General features: G+C 50.6%; 1 protein-coding gene and 1 pseudogene across 2 annotated transcripts; one reads left to right on the top strand and one right to left on the bottom strand.

Annotated features, from left to right (window-relative positions):
* Window positions 1–786: 786 nt before the first annotated feature.
* On the bottom strand, window positions 787–16191 carry P2RX5 (purinergic receptor P2X 5; the record flags this gene model as incomplete). Its single annotated transcript, XM_080713981.1, has 14 exons — window positions 787–856; window positions 3332–3484; window positions 3586–3599; window positions 4261–4347; window positions 5967–6032; window positions 6137–6230; window positions 6691–6824; window positions 7309–7441; window positions 7723–7803; window positions 8044–8140; window positions 8225–8300; window positions 8567–8638; window positions 9202–9352; window positions 16055–16191. The coding sequence occupies 14 exons, from the start codon at window positions 16189–16191 to the stop codon at window positions 787–789; spliced, it is 1365 nt and encodes a 454-aa protein (XP_080570107.1).
* LOC308274989 (signal transducer CD24-like) lies at window positions 9626–10678 on the top strand (annotated as a pseudogene). Its single transcript has 2 exons — window positions 9626–9691; window positions 10419–10678. The product of its transcript is annotated as a signal transducer CD24-like (transcript).
* Window positions 16192–16267: the final 76 nt, after the last annotated feature.

The raw sequence follows: 16267 nt of genomic DNA, 5'->3' as shown, positions 1-16267 counted from the left end.
GCCTTTCCTTCTTCCACACTTCAGACCAGCCCTCTGAGGAAAGAGGAGGGAAAACCATCAAGGAGTCTTGGCCCCACAACATAGGCAAATGCATCTTCATCAGGGCAAGTCATTCCCAGAGGCTAAACTGGGGGTCATAATGGAGTGGAGGCCTCCTTGCCTCCCCTTCCCATTTTACCTTGGAGTTGGCCTCTGCCCTTAAGAACCAGCTGCCTCCTGAAGTCCAATCCTTTCCTGTTGCCTCCATGGCCACCTTTAAATTTTATCCCTGGGGGAAAGGCCTAATATCCCCTTGGATGTTATCAAGCGCTTTCTCTGGGCAATCGTCATTTCCTACAGGAATATGTCAGAAGTCTCAGCTTGAGGCCAGAGGAAGGCAGAGAGGCTGGACCCCAACCATGATGTCTCTGCTGGCTTTGAAGAGAGTTACATGTGTACCTTCTCACAGAGGACCAGGTCAGTGTCTCGTTTAAGCATCTCTTTGGACCAAGCATGCAGCATGCACCAGTAGACGCTTACTGCATGGGTGAACGCATGAATGTCGCGCCCTGGCCCCTGGGCTTCTGCCCCAGGGCCTCCTCTTCTGGATCTGAGCCAATATGGCTGCCAGGACTCCCCTCCACCTAACAAAAAGCTTGTAGCAGGATCCCAAAGTGTAGGAGAGATGGCTGTTCTCAGAAGCCCCTGTCCCATGCAGGCCCAAGGTCTCTTCCCACTTCAGAGCTGTGGGTGGTTCTGGCCAGGTGTCCTCTCGCCCTCAAATCCAGTTTCAGCCAACAGCTCTGGCTACGTCTCCACCGTCTGCAGGGTCTGCAGCTGTTCCCCTCTCCCCTTCACATTCTCCAGGATGCCAGTCCTGTGGCGGGTGGGTGGGAGAGGGCACACAGAAGGCAGAATGGTCAGGAACCCTGCCAATAGGGTCACCCCTAAAGGCAGCCACACACAGTGGCCACCGCCTCTGGCTGGCAGTGCTATGGGCAGTCGGCTCATGTAGAGAATGGGGAGGGAAAATGAAGCTGAGGGAAGTGGTGTGGTGTCACACACTTGTAATCCCAGCATTCGGGAGGCTGAGACAGGAGGATCACGGTTCATGGACAGCCTCGCTACTAAGTGAGGCCCTTTGCAACTCAGTGAGACCATTTCAAAATAAAAAATAGGGCTGGGGTGTAGCTTGGAGGGAGAATGCCCCTGGGTTCCATCCGCCCAAAAAAAAAAAAAAAAAGAATAAAAAATAGGGCTAGGGTTGTAGCTCGGAGGTAGAATGCCCTTGGGTTCAGTACTACACACACACACACACACACACACACACACACACACACACACACACACTGAGGAAGGGAACAGTTCAAGTAATGCTGTGTCCACCAATGAAGGTATCATGATCAATCTCACTGACATGTATAGGGAAGGAGAAAAGAAGGGGCTGGTTTGGATATGGAGGGAAATATGCCAGGTGTTGTGTGTCTGTATTTACCTATCGCTTTGAATCTGGCTGTGATATATAATTATACTGCACCAGTACAAGTATACAGAACAAGAATCAGTATCCATATTTAAAAAAAAAAAGGGACAATCTGTCTAGGTTCCTGGCTGCAGCTCAAACACAAAGAGATGCTCGGACTGAGGCTTCTGCAGACCTGGAGCAGTGGCGGCAGCTGGAGCACAGAGCCTCCCACAGCAAAATGGGGCTGAGAAAGGCAGGATGGCCATTCTTTCCCCCTGAGGGCTAAGGTACTCAGGTGGGTGCTCCAGAAGTGGCCATCCACTTGGGGAGCACGCAGAGGCCTGCCCTAGCTGGTCTCCCCAGCCTCTGCCTTTCCCTCCTCACTCCTCTCCATCTCAAGCTATTTCTCAGCTCCTTCCAGAAGGAGGTTGCCAAAACCTCAAATCCATGTCCACAAGAAATGAAAGCTGGGGCAGAGAAAGAGCCCTCTCAGACCTGGGAACTCCCTAGCCTGACTAAGCAGGAGGGGGAAAGCCAGGCCTGGTGGCCCACACTTGTAATCCCAGTACTTGGGAGGCCAAGTACCAGCAACCAGTTCCAGCAACTTAGTGAGACTCTCTCAGAAACCTAGTGAGACCCTGCTTCAGAACAAAAAAAAAAGGGGGGGCTGAGTTAGACCCCAATACAATGTACAAATGGACACACACACACACACAGGCAGAAGCAAAGCAGGCCTGAACATGGCCTCCTGACCCAGCCTAGGGCTCCCCACACCAGGTTCAGGTCCCATCTGTAAGAAGAAAAAAAAAAAAAAAACAGGATGACCAAGGTTTCCAAGCAGCACCCCAGAGAAAGGCAGCCCAAAGTGTCCACAGAGAAAAGTGAAACAGAAAAGCTTTCTGATGTGAGGTAGAGGGGGGTGAGGGGCTTGATCAGGCAGGGTAACCTACTGGAGAACTGCATCCTAGAGACACCACCTGGATTCAAAGCCCAACTCTGCCATTTATTAGCTGTGGGACTTGAGCATGTTACTTTCTGTGCCATAGCTTTCCCATTAGTAAAATAAGGCATATCTGTTTCCACCCTGTTACATTACTTAAACAAGTTGATATAAACCAGGTGTGGTGGCACACACCTGTAATCCCAGTACTTTGGATGCTGAGACAGGAGGATCACAGATTCAAGGACAGCCTTAGCAACTTAGCAAAATCCTGTTTCAAAATAAAGATAGATAGCTGGGTGTGGTGGCGCCTGCTTGTAATCCCCATGCTTGGGAAGCGGAGACAGGAAGATGGTGCAGGTTCAAAGCCAGCCTCGCTGGCTTAAGAGACCCTGTTTACAAATAAAAATATAAAAATAGGTCTGGGAGTGTAGCCCAGAGGTAGAAGGGTTTCCAGGAACCCCAGTACCACCAAAAAAAAAAAAAAAAAAAAAAAAAAAAAAAAAAAAAAAAAAAAAAAAAGATAGATAGATAGATGATAAATGGACTGGGAGTGTAGCTCAAAGGTAGATGCCCCGGGTTCAATCCCCAGTAACACACACACACACACACACACACACACACACACACACACACACACACCTGACATATACAAATAGCCTGGCCTAGTAAGGAGAGGCCAGGAGAAGGGAGTTCTTTTACTATCTGAATGCTAGAACACCATACTAGACACTTGGCTTGCTCCTGGATCCAGGGTGCTTGGGGAGCTAGTGGGGCTCACGAAGGGCTATGGCATCACCGTCAACCCCTCTCTCCTGAGTCCAGCCCAGATAGATCTCCTGGGTCCTGGACATCCTAACATGCGTCCAGACCACCCTAGAGCAGGCATCCAAGAGGTTCCTGTGAAGAACCCAGTCCTCAACCGACTCTGCCCGACAGCGCCTCACCTGGTGGTCTGGAGGAACTGCGGGCACACACCTCCGTTCCCTTTCCAGTGGCCACTGCTGGACCGCGCCTGGGGTTGCTCTTCCAGCAGCTCCTCTGGCTGCCCTGGCTCCATCATCTCAGCCTCGGCTGTCAGCGTACTGTCCTCTCGGCCCCTGGGCAGGACATGACCCATTAATTAGAGACAGCCCTGCAGAGACCTCCCTGACACTGGCGGGTCATGCCTAAAGAACCGCTCTCCTAGCAGGCCACTGACCTCGTTCCTCCACACTGCAGCCAGATGGTGCTCAGTGCAGCCCACATTTGGTTCCAGCTACAGCTGGAGTTCAATAAAGGCAGACTTTGCAGGCAGACCCTGTACCCGCCACCCCAGGCTGTGGTGGAGCTGAAGGAGAGGTGCCTGTCTCAGCTCCTGCAGGAATCCTTCCCCAAGGGCCAGGGCCCTGCCCCTTCTGTTCATGAAGATTCCATGTGCTGCTGTTCTACACGCTGTGTGCGCGTGCACAACCAAGCCAGTGGCTCAAGAGACATGGAAAGAGGCTCATGTATTCCTTACTATCCAGCTTCCCTCAACTCCAGCCCACCAGGACCACCAAATCCAAGAATCCTGGACTATTCAGTGCAGGAAGGCACTCTATAACCAACTCTCTCATCTCGCCCATGGAGAAACAGAGGCCTAAGGAGACCTGGGACTTTTCCAAAATCATGTCAAAATATTGGAAGACCCTATAAACCATGTCTCCTTCCCAATGACCTGGGGAGGCCTCTTCTTCCCTGGGCTGCCCTGAAGCAGAATCCAGTTCAGTGGAGCAGACACTTGAAACACCTCGGCATTCCCAAGCCCTTCAGCCCCACCTCCACAACCAGAAGCCAGTACCCAGCCAGATGAAAGCTCCAAGCCAGGGGGCTCCTCGGGCTCCCCTCAGCTAACCGACCTCACTTCCTCGTACTTCTTGTCGCGATAGAACTCCCTCTTCTTGATGATGTAGATGAGTACCAGGTCGCAGAAGAAAGCTCCCTAAAAGAGTTAGGGACCCTGACTCAGAACCCTGGACTTCATACCATTTTATCCTACAACAATTTGTGAGGGGGGTAACATGTCTCCAAGTAATATATGAGAAAACTGTCCAGGGCTGCAGAGCTGGTCCATGGTAGACATAAAGTTAGACCAGAGCCAAGTACCCACCATGCTATTTTGACCTCAGACCATCATGCCTGTAGCACTAGGCTCCAACAGTGCACCAAGTGCAGGAAGGGTAAGGGCCATAGAACTTCTGGGGACTCACTCTTTACTGCAGGAGACAAGCAAGTCCTACAATTAATGGGGAAAAGAAGAGAAGCAGAAAGAAGACAAGAGTTCACTCAGCCTGGGGAGGGATATCTGGGCTGAGTCTTAAGGGCTGAATAGGAGTTTATACAAAGCAAAGAAAGCCTGGGAAGGGCATTATGGAGGAAGGAGCAAGCTTGTCATGCCTGGAAACTGCCACAGGACCTATAGAAGGAGCAAGGTGCATTTCTAGCCTGACTTGGTGCCGTACACTTGCAATCCCAGTATTTGGGAGGCTGAGACATGAGGATCACAGGCTCACAGCCAGCCTCAGCTACTTAGGCTGCAACTTAGCCAGACCCTGTTTCAAAATAAAGTATAAAAATAGGGCTGGGGGTAGTTTGGAGGTAAAATGCCCTGGATTCAATTCCCAGTACTGCAAAAAAGAAAGAAAGAAATGTAGATTTCCAGATTTCCCTAAGGATAATATCTGCAAGTTAGCAGGAATCTGTTTGGGGCCCACCCTTGTGTCGCTGGGGATTGAACCCAGGGGCATTATACCTCTGAGTTATACCCACAGTCCTATTTCTTAATTTTTATATTTTTTTAAATTTTGAAACAGGATCTCATTAAGTTGCCAGAGCTGGCCTCGAACTCTCAATCCTCCTGTCTCAGACTTCCAAGTATTTGGATTACAAAAGGAACTTACTGGTATGAGTTCTAGTCACCCACAGACAGCACCCACATTGTTCAAATCTGTCCAGAAGTACAAAGGGGATTGCAGGCATTCAGAGGAAACTCTTCAGAGGGAAGCTCCAGACACTGTGTCCTCTCCCAGTAGCGGACAACTTGGGTCCACCTCTGAGAAAGGATGACAGGCTGCTGCCCTTGCCTCTCATGCCTTTATTCTACTGGTTCACAGTCAGGAGGCATCTTTGGACATGGCACCTGCAGGGAGCAGAGTAAAGGCCAAGGATGCACAAGGAATTATGCAGCCCAAAGTGTCAATAGCGAAGAGGTCAAGTAACCCTAGGCTAGCCTAGGGTTTTAGCAGAAGTGAAGATGGAGACTTTAGACATTCAGGAGCTAATCCAGGATCCCAGAGACCCTAGGACATGCCATGGCTAGGATCTGACTCAAGCCGACTCTCCACCACCACCACATCCACAGCTCCAGAGCTGCCTCATTATAGAAAGAAAAACTATGCCTCTGCCACCTGGGTGCAGCTGGCAGGACTGAAGCCCCACGGCACCTGATCTCGCCAGCTTTCCTGCTTTATGGAGGCACTGGGATACGTTTCTCCTGGGCAGGCAATTACCCCCATCCCTGCACAGCTTAGGAAGCAGGGGAGGGAAGGGAGAGTTACTCACAGCACCCATGAGCGCCACCCCAGAGCCCACGTTGATGATGGTGGGGATGATGCTGAACTTCCCCGCCTAAAAGAGAGACGAGGCAGGTGAGCAGGCAAGGTGTTCATCCAGGTCTCCGGGTACTGTCCAGCCTTCTGGCCCACCCTCCAGGCCTCGGGGCACCCACATACCTTGCCATTGACTATCACATCAAAGCGGATCCCGTAGGCTTTCATCAGGTTGCGGAACTCCACCCCAGCTGAGTCCCGGTAATATCTGGCAAACCTGGGGGACACAGGGCCCAAGAGAAGCCTCAGCCTGCCTGTGCCTTCCCCCTCCAGCAGCAGACTGTGGCTGCTTTGAGCACATAGACCCCCCAGGACTCTGACAAGCACCAGCATTACAGACCCCCTCGCTAACCAAGTTCAAAGATGCATCCAGCCTTCTGCCAGGTACTCCATAGGGGCCAGGGCTCTCCTGCCAACACTTGGGACCAAGCGCCGGCCACCAAATGTGTGGACTCCGCCCAGCAGAGAAGCCAGGCTTCAGCCTGCTAGCAAGCACCGGGCAAGAGCAGGGGTGCAGCTGCCACTCTTCCCAGCCCCGATTGGGAGCCCCGGCTCTCCTCACTGTCTCCCTTTCACCTCCTGCTCTGACCTCACTCCCAGGAAAGAGGGGAACAGCGCCAGTACATGGGGAAGAACAAGAAACAGCCAGGGTCACAAGCTGGCACAAGGTGAGTTACCTGAAGTTGTATCCAGAGGAGACAGACTTTGCCTGGTTGTTGTCCAGACGATTAAAATAATAGTGGGGCTTGCATTCAGCAGGAGCCTTATCAAGGTCACAGTTCCACTCAATGTGAATTGCTATTACACCACCCTGATACAAGAAACAAGGCCTGGTGCCAAAGCCTTCTGGAGGTTGGCAGAAGCCACACACAGAGAGCTGGGCAAGACGGACAAAGGGCCGAGGCGAGAGGTCAGCCCTGGGGACGCCTTTGGGGAGTTCTAGGCCCACGCTGGAGAGGAGCAGCTGAGGAAGTGACACTGCCCATGCTCCGGCATTGGGGCCCATCCTTCTTCAGGAGAGAAGGACCTAGCAACAGTGAGGTCCTTCTGTGATCACTCTGCACACGACCAGGATATGCCGTGGGACTCCCTGACTCCATTTCGGCAGATGTCCCAAGATCTGAGAACTGTACGGAAGAGCCAAGGCTGCCCCTTACTGCCCTGTGTCACAGTAACTCTGACAGCAGTGAGCTTCTGAGGGCAGGTGACCACAGCCTCAGGTCCCTCTACACCGACCTCCTCAACGCAGAGCCCAGGCCCCCGCCCCGGGGAGGCTCCCTGAGGATGCCACTCACCTCCACCGCTATGTCCTGGAAGCTGCTCCCTGCCCAGCGAACCACAGACCCCAGACGGAAGATGGGGCAGTAAAGATTCTTAGGGCTAAAACGACAGGATTTCAAGAAATCTTTGTTCTCCAGCACGTTGGCCCTGGGGGTAAACAATGAAAGGAGAGTGAGACCTGCTGTCCCTGGGCCTGACACAACAGTGGCCCTGATCCAAGCTGACCAACTGCCCCAGCCTACAGTTACCCCAGGCAACAACAAAGCCCCCACCACCGCCACCACGAGGGCCATGCACATGCACATCACGCCATGCACAGGGACCCAGGTACAGGCACAGGAAGACCCAGCCAAAGCTCAGGGGCCTGAACTATGAACCTCGGCCCCAACCCTGGACCCCCCTCCCAATCCACAGCCAAGTCTACATACTTAGAGAAGTTGAATTTGGGGAAACGAATGAAGTTCTTTATGTAGATGGTAAAGTCTTCAGCCTCCTTCAGGAGTGGCTCCCTAAAAGCCAGGGCAGGACCGCCTGAGCAGGAGGCCCAGCCGCTGCCCCTCCACACCTCCCAGGCCTGTGGCAGGGGTGAGACCTGTTCCCTGGGATTCCTGGAGCCTTTGCCGAGGACAGTTAATTTGCTCAGTTGGGATGGTCCTCGGGCCTCTCTGAGATGTCCTGACATCTCCCTCAGCATGAGGCTCCCGGCTGGACCCACTGCATGGGACTGGACCGAAGTTGTGGTCACTCACGTTGGCCTGGGCTGTGTCTCCACCGGGCACCAGGCAAAGATCTCACAGGTGCCCCTGGTCGAGTTTCCCGCCCTCAGACAGCGGCCAGTCTTCACCCCTGCGGTGGGACAGAGACAATGCCAGGAGCCCCCATTACAAGTCCCCGTCACCCTCCTCCAGCCCTGGCCATGCCAAGCCTCACCATTTCCAGCTGCAACAGACTCCCCAGCATGGCAGTCACTGTCCTGAGAACATGCACCATCAGGAACTCCTTGATGCTGCCAGGAGAGAAAGTGCATGAGGAGACCCCAGCCAGCTCTCCCAAAATTTGACCCCAGAGTTCAAAGAGGGGGTTCTTCCCTGGCCTGGGGCCCACACTCTTTGACAACCTGATTATCTCTCAAACAATGCAAGTACCATGCACTAGTGCACAGAGTCTCCTGGCACCCTGGAGCACACAGAAGCCCCCACTTCAGGAGAAACATCTATCCCAGTCCCAGCTGGAGACTATCACCGCTCCCCCAGCCCCCATGCCAAATCAAACCTCAGCACAGGTGCCCTGCCGCTGGTTGGCAGTCACAATCAGGTTGGTGATCACGAAGAAGACGTTCTCTCCCTGAGGAACCAGAGCAGGGTTGAGGAGCCTCCTCCTCCCTTCCCAAGGCTGCCTGGCAATGGGTGTCAGGGAAAATGTGGCTACAAAATTGGTAGGCTTGGTCCACCTGCCCACTAACCCCGCAGTTTCTGCATCGATGTCCTAATCCCAAGTGACCCTGCCCCATGAATTCCTATTCTGGCCTCAGCCCCTGGGTTCCAAAGGTCTGGAAAGAGCAGGAACAGTGATGGGGTGGCCTTGTGAACAGGCTGAGGGCTATTCCCAGTGTAGTGCTGTATCAGAAAGGGGCTCTCCGTTCGAGGTCACTTGACTCACAGTGAGCTGCAAGTTCTCTGCACCCATTTGGACCAGCAGACTCCGAGATTACTGGGAACAGAGGTTATGCAAGGCACAGGAAGAGAGAGGAGGGGCTTGGTGTGGGGGAAGGGATCTGGACAGGGTCTCCATCTGCATCCTGAGCCAAGGGAGAAAAGGATGCAGGTCCCTGGACACCCCCAGTAGCTTCCCATGTGACACACCCCAAACCAGGTTCAGCCATCCTGGGCCCAGGGTAGAGCTCAGACCTGGGATGGGATGACATAGTCGGCGACATCCCAGAGCCGCTCCCCGAGCTCCGAGGTGTTGGTGTAGGCCACACCCTTGACTTTGGTGACAACAGCACTCTGCAGGGAGGTATCAGTGTCTTGGTAACTCTTCTTTACCAGGAACACCCATCTGTAGGAAGGGAGCCAGCGGGGGGTCAGCCACATCCCTGCCTTCACAGCCAATCTCCCAAGGCCCAGGCTGGGGTGGGAGTTGCAGCACCCCTAGGTGGGGCGGAGGCAGACTCGGGGCTCTGCCTGTCTTGCCCAGTTCCCAGGCAGGGCTCCACTGCTGCCTGAAACATAGACCTACATGGTAACAAGCAACCCCAGAGGCAGGGGCTTTAAAGAGGCAGGTCAGTGAGGCTACAAAGCTGGGCAAGACTGGGCTGAGACTGGTTAAGCCATGTCCTGGCTAAGTGAGCCCATAGCCAATGCACTCTGGGAGCAATGGTTCCCTAATGTCATATGGGTGATACTGCCTCTCGGCAGGGGTCATAAAGATGGTTAAATGAGATAGATATGCATGCCTGTAACCCCAGTATCTGGGAAGATGAAACAGGAGAATTGCAGGTTCAAGGCCAGCCTCAGCAACTTAGCAAAGTCCCTCAGGAACTTAGAGAGATCTTGTTTAAAAATTTAAAAATAAGCCGGGCGTGGTGGCACACACTTGTAGTCCCTGCACTTATGGGAGGCTGAGACAGGAGGATCGCACAGGTTCGAAGCCATCCTCTGCTGACTTAAGAGACCCTGTTTCCAAATAAAAATATAAAATATGTCTGGGAGTGTATCCAGGAGGCAGAAGACCCCTGGGTTCCATCCCCAGTACCACAAAAAAGAAAAAAGAAAATAGAAAAAAGAAAAGAAAGAAAAATTTTAAATAAGCTGGGTATGGTGGTGCATGCTTGTAATCCCCAGCATTTGGGAGGCTGAGACAGGAGAATCCAGGTTTGCAGACAGCCTCAGCTACTTAGTGAGGCCCTTTACAACTCAGTGAGACCCTGTTTCAAAATAAAGAATTAAAAAAATAGGGCTGGGGGTGTAGCTCAGAGGTAAAATACCCCTGGGTTCCATCCCCAGTACTGCAAAATAAATAAATAAATAAATAAATAAATAAATAAATAAATAAATAAATAAATAATAAATGGAATGAGCTCGTTGTGCCCTCCTGGAGCCGCCCCTCTCCTCCTTGTACCTAGCATCCTGCCGGATGTGCTGCGGACACGGGCCGAGCGATGGTGGCCAGGCTGCGGCTGGGGCTGCTGCTGCTGGCGCTGCTCCTACCCATGCAGATTTATTCAAACCAAACGACATTTGTGACACTTTCAAGTAACACCTCACAGACTACCTCTGCTGCCCCAAATTCAACTCACGCCACCCCCAGCGCAGGTGGCAGCGCCCTGCATCGACAGCCGGTCTCCTCATGGTCTTGTTCTCTCTCCTACATCTCTACTGCTAGAGACTCGGGCCAAGAAACGTCTCTGCTTCCCCATCTTCTAAACCCAACCCAGATGGTGACCAGAAGTCCGAGTGAGGGAAGAAGCAGGCCTGCATAAAATCTACTAATTCCATACCTTATTTTATTGACAGAGAATATGTTGAGAATTCAAAATTTGGTTGGAAGACATGTGAAGGGCTTCACAGACATTGAAAGCCAATATTAAATCTGCTGGCATGTGCAAAACATAAAGAGATAACATTCCAAATTGAGACATGATATCCTTGAATGTGGCATAAGAAATACAGACTTGAAATTCTGAAAATAAGAATAGACTTTATCTAAATGATGGAATGTGGAATGGAGGTTCAGTTTTCATTTGGTTAAGTCTGTTAAGGCCAAAAAGCATTAGGTAATTTGAAAAGCTTCCCCGTTCTATTTATATGTACTTAGAAGGAACTTCCAGGTATTACTGTAAATCCTCAGTGTATTGTTTCTGCAGTACTAATTTAATGCCGATATATTCTATCCAGATAAAGTTTCACATTGTTAAGCTATCGCTGTTCTTTTGGAAAATGAACTCTTTTTTCCTCTGATGCTTTGAGTTTAACATTGTTTGGACTTTGACGTAGTAGCGGACATGTGCCAGGGTGATGATGGGTTGGAATCCATCCCCACAACCGAGCACCATGAGTAAATGGTGCTGCGTATCCATCCTTATGTAGCCGAAGGCTCTGCAAGTCAGTCCCATCTTGTTTCCATTTGATGAGAGCGCCAGATTCATTTAGCTAAACTGATAGCAAAGAGCAGGACTGCATCAACCCAAATCAACCCCAATTTATTTCAAAATGCGCTTTTTACTTCTGCATCTGTTACATACTTTTCACAACTGAAAATATGGTCTGTTTTGAAGGTAAAATCACGAATCTTGACATTAGAAAGACAAATATATGAAGGAGCCAACACTGTAAATCAAGCATTTGGGAAGTGAAGACTGAAAGCTAACTTGCATTAAATTCACAAAATTTTGCCGGGCGCGGTGGCGCACGCTTGTAATCCCGGCGCTTGGGAGGCGGAGACAGGAGGATCCGCAGGTTCGAAGCCAGCTGCGCTGGTTTAAGAGATCCTGTCTCCAAATAAAAATATAAAATAGGTCTGGGAGTGTAGTCCGGAGGTAGAAGGGCTTCCAGAAACCCCAGTACCACACACACAAAAAAGAATTTCACAAAAATTTTTATACTTTCTGTAAATACTTTAAAAAAAAAAACAACTTTGGATCAGAATAACCACATTTGGGACGCTTTTCTGTTATCAGTCAATATTTTTAGGTTGTTAGGACCTGTTCTTGAGCCTAAGAGCGGGCTTGATTCAGCGGTAAATCTTTTGCCTTGATACACAGAAACCTTTTAAAAGGAGACGCTTCCTAAAAGCTTTTGATCGCACGGCCACACACTGATGCTCACGTGTTCTTGTATCTAATATGGCCACAGTACTGTTGATAACCAAAGTCATTTTTTTCATCTCTAGAAAACCTACATGGGAACAAACATATCTGCAGCTACCGTGTGTGTGTGAACACCCGCTTGTGCTTCATACCTGAATGCTGGACATCTATTTGGATTGTATATTGTGTTTGTGTACTTATGCTTTGATTCATAGTAACTTCTCATGTTATGGAATTGATTTGCATTGGACACAAACTGTAAATAAAAGGAAATAAATGGCTGAAAAAATAGAGGGAATGAAGGAGGTAGGGAAGGGTTAAATGAGCTATGTGTGCATGTATGCCTCTACCATCTTGTGCCCCAGTAAGAAATATGACTACAATGTACCAATAAAAAAAAGAGAGAGAAAATTTAAAAACATGGCTGGGGGAACAGCCAATATATAACCTGAAACTAGTCATGAGGGGACCTCAGGCAAACCCGAAGTGAGGAGCAGTCTATGAAATAAGAGTAAAAATTCCCGTATTTTTGATACCAAATACACAAGCAGCAAATATAAATAGGCAAGTTGAAGATCATGAAAATTAAAAACTTTTAGCTGAGCATGGCAGCACACGCCTGTGACCCCAGTACTTGGGAGGCTAAGACAAAAGGATCACAGGCTGGAGGCTAGCCTCAGCAACCTAGTGAGACCCTGTTTCAAAATAACAAATAAAATAGGGCCAGGGGTGTAGCTAAGAGGTAGCATGCCCCTGGGTTCAATCCCTAGTACTGAAAAAAAAATGTGCACATCAAAGGATACTAGCAAAAAAGTGAAAAGACAACCCACAGAATGAGATGAGAGATTTGCAATCACCTGATAAGGGTCTAGTATCCAGAATATATAAAGAACTCTTGCTGAATTGTAAGACAAGTGACTCTGGGCGTGGTGACATACTTGTAATCCCAGCATTTGGGAGGCTGAGACAGGAGGATCACGGTTCACAGACAGCCTCAGCTACTTACTGAGGTCCTTTGCAACTCCGTGAGACCCTGTTTCAAAATAAAGAATAAAAAATAGTGCTGGGGGTGTAGGTTGGAGGTAGAATGCCTCTTAGTTCCATCCCCAGTACCGCAAAAACAAACAAACAAACAAACAAACAAAAACCAAGTGACCCGATTTTAAAATGGGCAAAAGATTTGATTAGACATTTCCAAATAAAAAAATAAAATTGGGCTAGAGGTGTAGCTTAAAGGTAAAATGCCTCTGGGTTCAATCCCTAGTATCACGCATACAAAAAATATTGTTTTAATAATATATTTTTTTAAAAAAACTAAGTCAGGGCCGGACATGGTGGCACATGCTTATAATCCCAGCATTTGGGAGGCTGAGACATGAGGATGTGGTTTGCAGACAGCCTCAGCTATTTAGTGAGGGAGGCGGAGACCAGAGGATTGCAGTTCACAGACAGCCTGAGCTACTTAGTGAGGCGCTTCACAACTCAATGAGACCCTGTTTCAAAAAAACAAAAAGACTAAAAAAAATAATAATAATATAAGCTGGGTGTGGTGGTACACGCTTGTAATTCCTGCGCTTGGGAGGCTGAGACAGGAGGATCGCACAGGTTCAAAGCCAGCCTCAACTACTTAGTTGAGGTTCTTAGCAACTTAGTAAGACCCTGTTTCCAAATAAAATATAAAATAAGTCTGGGAGTATAACCCAGAGGTAGAAAGCCCCTGGGTTCTACCCTCAGTACCACCAAAAATAAATAAATAAAAACAAATAAAAACCTATACAAATAATATAGGGCTGAAGATGTCACTTGGAGGTAGAATGCCCCTGGGTTCTATCCCCAGCACTGTAAGTAAATAAGTAAATAAACTAACTAACTAAACTGGGCGTTGTGGTACACACTTGTAATCCCACTATTTGGGAGGCTGAGACCGGAGGATAGGGTTTGCAGACAGCCTCAGCTATTTAGTGAGGCCCTTAGCAATTCAGTGAAACCCTGTTTCAAAAATAAAGAATAAAAAATGGGGATGGGGGTGTAGCTCAGAGGTAGAATGTCCCTGGGTTCCATCCCCAGTACTGAAAAAAAAAAAACAACAACACTAAAAATAACATTGGTGAGGATGAGCAGACACTAGGACCCTTGCACATTATTAGCAGAGTGTAAAACTATGTATCTACTATGACAAGCAATTTGGAAGTTCTTCAAGAAGTTACAGGATTACAATGTGACCCAGCAATTTCATTTCTAAGTATATACCCAAGAGAACTGAAAGCACATGTCCACACAAACACTGTGCAAGAATGTTGTTAGCAGCATAACTCCTAACAGCCAAAAGGTGGAGACAATCCAGTATGTCAAATGTGAATGGTTAGACAAAATGTGGCATATTCACACAAAACACAAAAGATGTGGTGTGTGTGTGTGTGTGTGTGTGTGTGTGTGTGTGTGTGTGTGTAGTGCTGGGGATTAAATCCATGGGCTTTCTACCTCTGAGCTACACTTCTACTTCTAGCACCCCCCCCCCCTTTATTTTATTTTTTGACACAGGGTCTCACCAAATTGCTGAAGCTGGTGGCAAACCTGTGGGGATTATAGGTGTGTGCCACTATGCCTGGTAAGATGTAATTTTTAAATGAGACAGCACTTATAAATTGCTGAGCATAGAGGAAGGATTCAGTGAACACAACCCATTGCTGCTGATGTTGGAAACTGTCCAACTTCACCTCTGCAAGTTGGGAGACTGAGGCTGACGGCAGGAAGCCGCAGGGTGAGCCTAGGCAGCGAGCAAGCGGCGAAGGGCTGCGCGGGGCGTCACAGCAGGTTCTCGGCAGAGCAGGTCCATCTCCTGGGGCAGAGCAAGAGCGCTCAGGGCCCTGGGCTGAACTCTGAGAGGGCTACGACCCAGAGACAGCCTTGGCCTGGCCCAGACAGAAGCATTAAGCACATATTCAAGATCCACTTCCACGTCTTCATTCATACACTCACTTCACACCTGCTCCCTGGTGAAGGGGTGCCAGGCCCTGCCCTCGTGGCATCCACAGACTGGAGGATGTTAGCAATAGACACTGAACAAACGATCCCCCAAATTAGCTTCTAATCACACAGCGAGAATGCCAGGGAGGGCAGGAGAGGGAGCTGCTTGAGCACCTAGGCCTGAAGGAGAGAGCACTGGCCAAGGACTGGGGGAAAGCACCCAGGGGGGGTGCAGCTGAGGGAGTGGAGCGCCTGGCTTCAAGGAGGGAGCGAGACGGGGTCAGGGCTGCCCTGCTCCAGGAAGCAAGGGCCTCGCTGTCTGTAGCTGCGGCCTTTCTACCTGTTCCCTTCCCTCTCCCGAAGGGTGCCAGGTACCTGACAGCACAACCTGGAGAATCGCCTCTGGGCTGATGGCACCAGCTCCTGTTGGGGGGATAGGTTGGGAGGAAGGGGACAGCTAGACTAATGGATGGAGACCTCTGGGTCCAGCAGAACACCCAGCTGGATGCTGGAGAGGCCGGCCGTGAGTGGGGCTAGCTAATGGAAAGGGAGTTCCAGGACATGCCAGGGTGGTGAGTTGCCCCAGCCCAGAGTAAGACACTGACGCTCAGTGATTATAAATAACCTGCGCTGGGCCAGCTGTCAGGTCCGGGCCCAGAGACGCCTCCGGGAATAGCTATGGCCCAGCCCCCTGCATCCCTGCCCCCTTCCCACCGCCCTAAGACTGGGCTTCCAGCCTGGGGAAGGGGCAGCCTCGTAAACCAAGGAGCCCAGAAGACCCTGCCCACATCTGGCCGCCCACAGAGCCAGCGGGGACGGGGGAGGGGGTAGAGGGCTCCCTCCCCAGGCAGGGACCACAGGGAAAACCACGCGAGCTTGTGCAAGTTCCAGCACCCTGGAGAAGGCCCAGGCTGCGTCCCCATCCCCCACCCGGGGCTCCGGTGTCCGCCCCTCCCCCAGCTTCCAAGAAAGCGCCGCGAACTCACACGAGCAGGTACAGCAGGACGCAGAGCTGCAGCAGTCTGTAGAGCAGCCCCACCTTCTTGTTCTTGGCGACCACGTACTTCTCCGTCTTGTAGTCGAACAGCGACAGGCAAAGAGCCTTCCAGCCCACCTGCCCCATGCCGCCCGCGCGCCCGAGCCTCGCGTCCCGGCTCCGGCTCTGCAGCTCCAACTGCGGCGCCCGGGGCTGGGCTTCG

The sequence above is a fragment of the Muscardinus avellanarius genome, assembly GCF_963383645.1.
Source record: "Muscardinus avellanarius genome assembly, chromosome: 16".
Taxonomy (NCBI): domain Eukaryota; kingdom Metazoa; phylum Chordata; class Mammalia; order Rodentia; family Gliridae; genus Muscardinus; species Muscardinus avellanarius.
The sequence above is the reverse complement of the archived record's forward strand: the minus strand, read 5'-3'. Positions and strand labels throughout refer to the sequence as shown.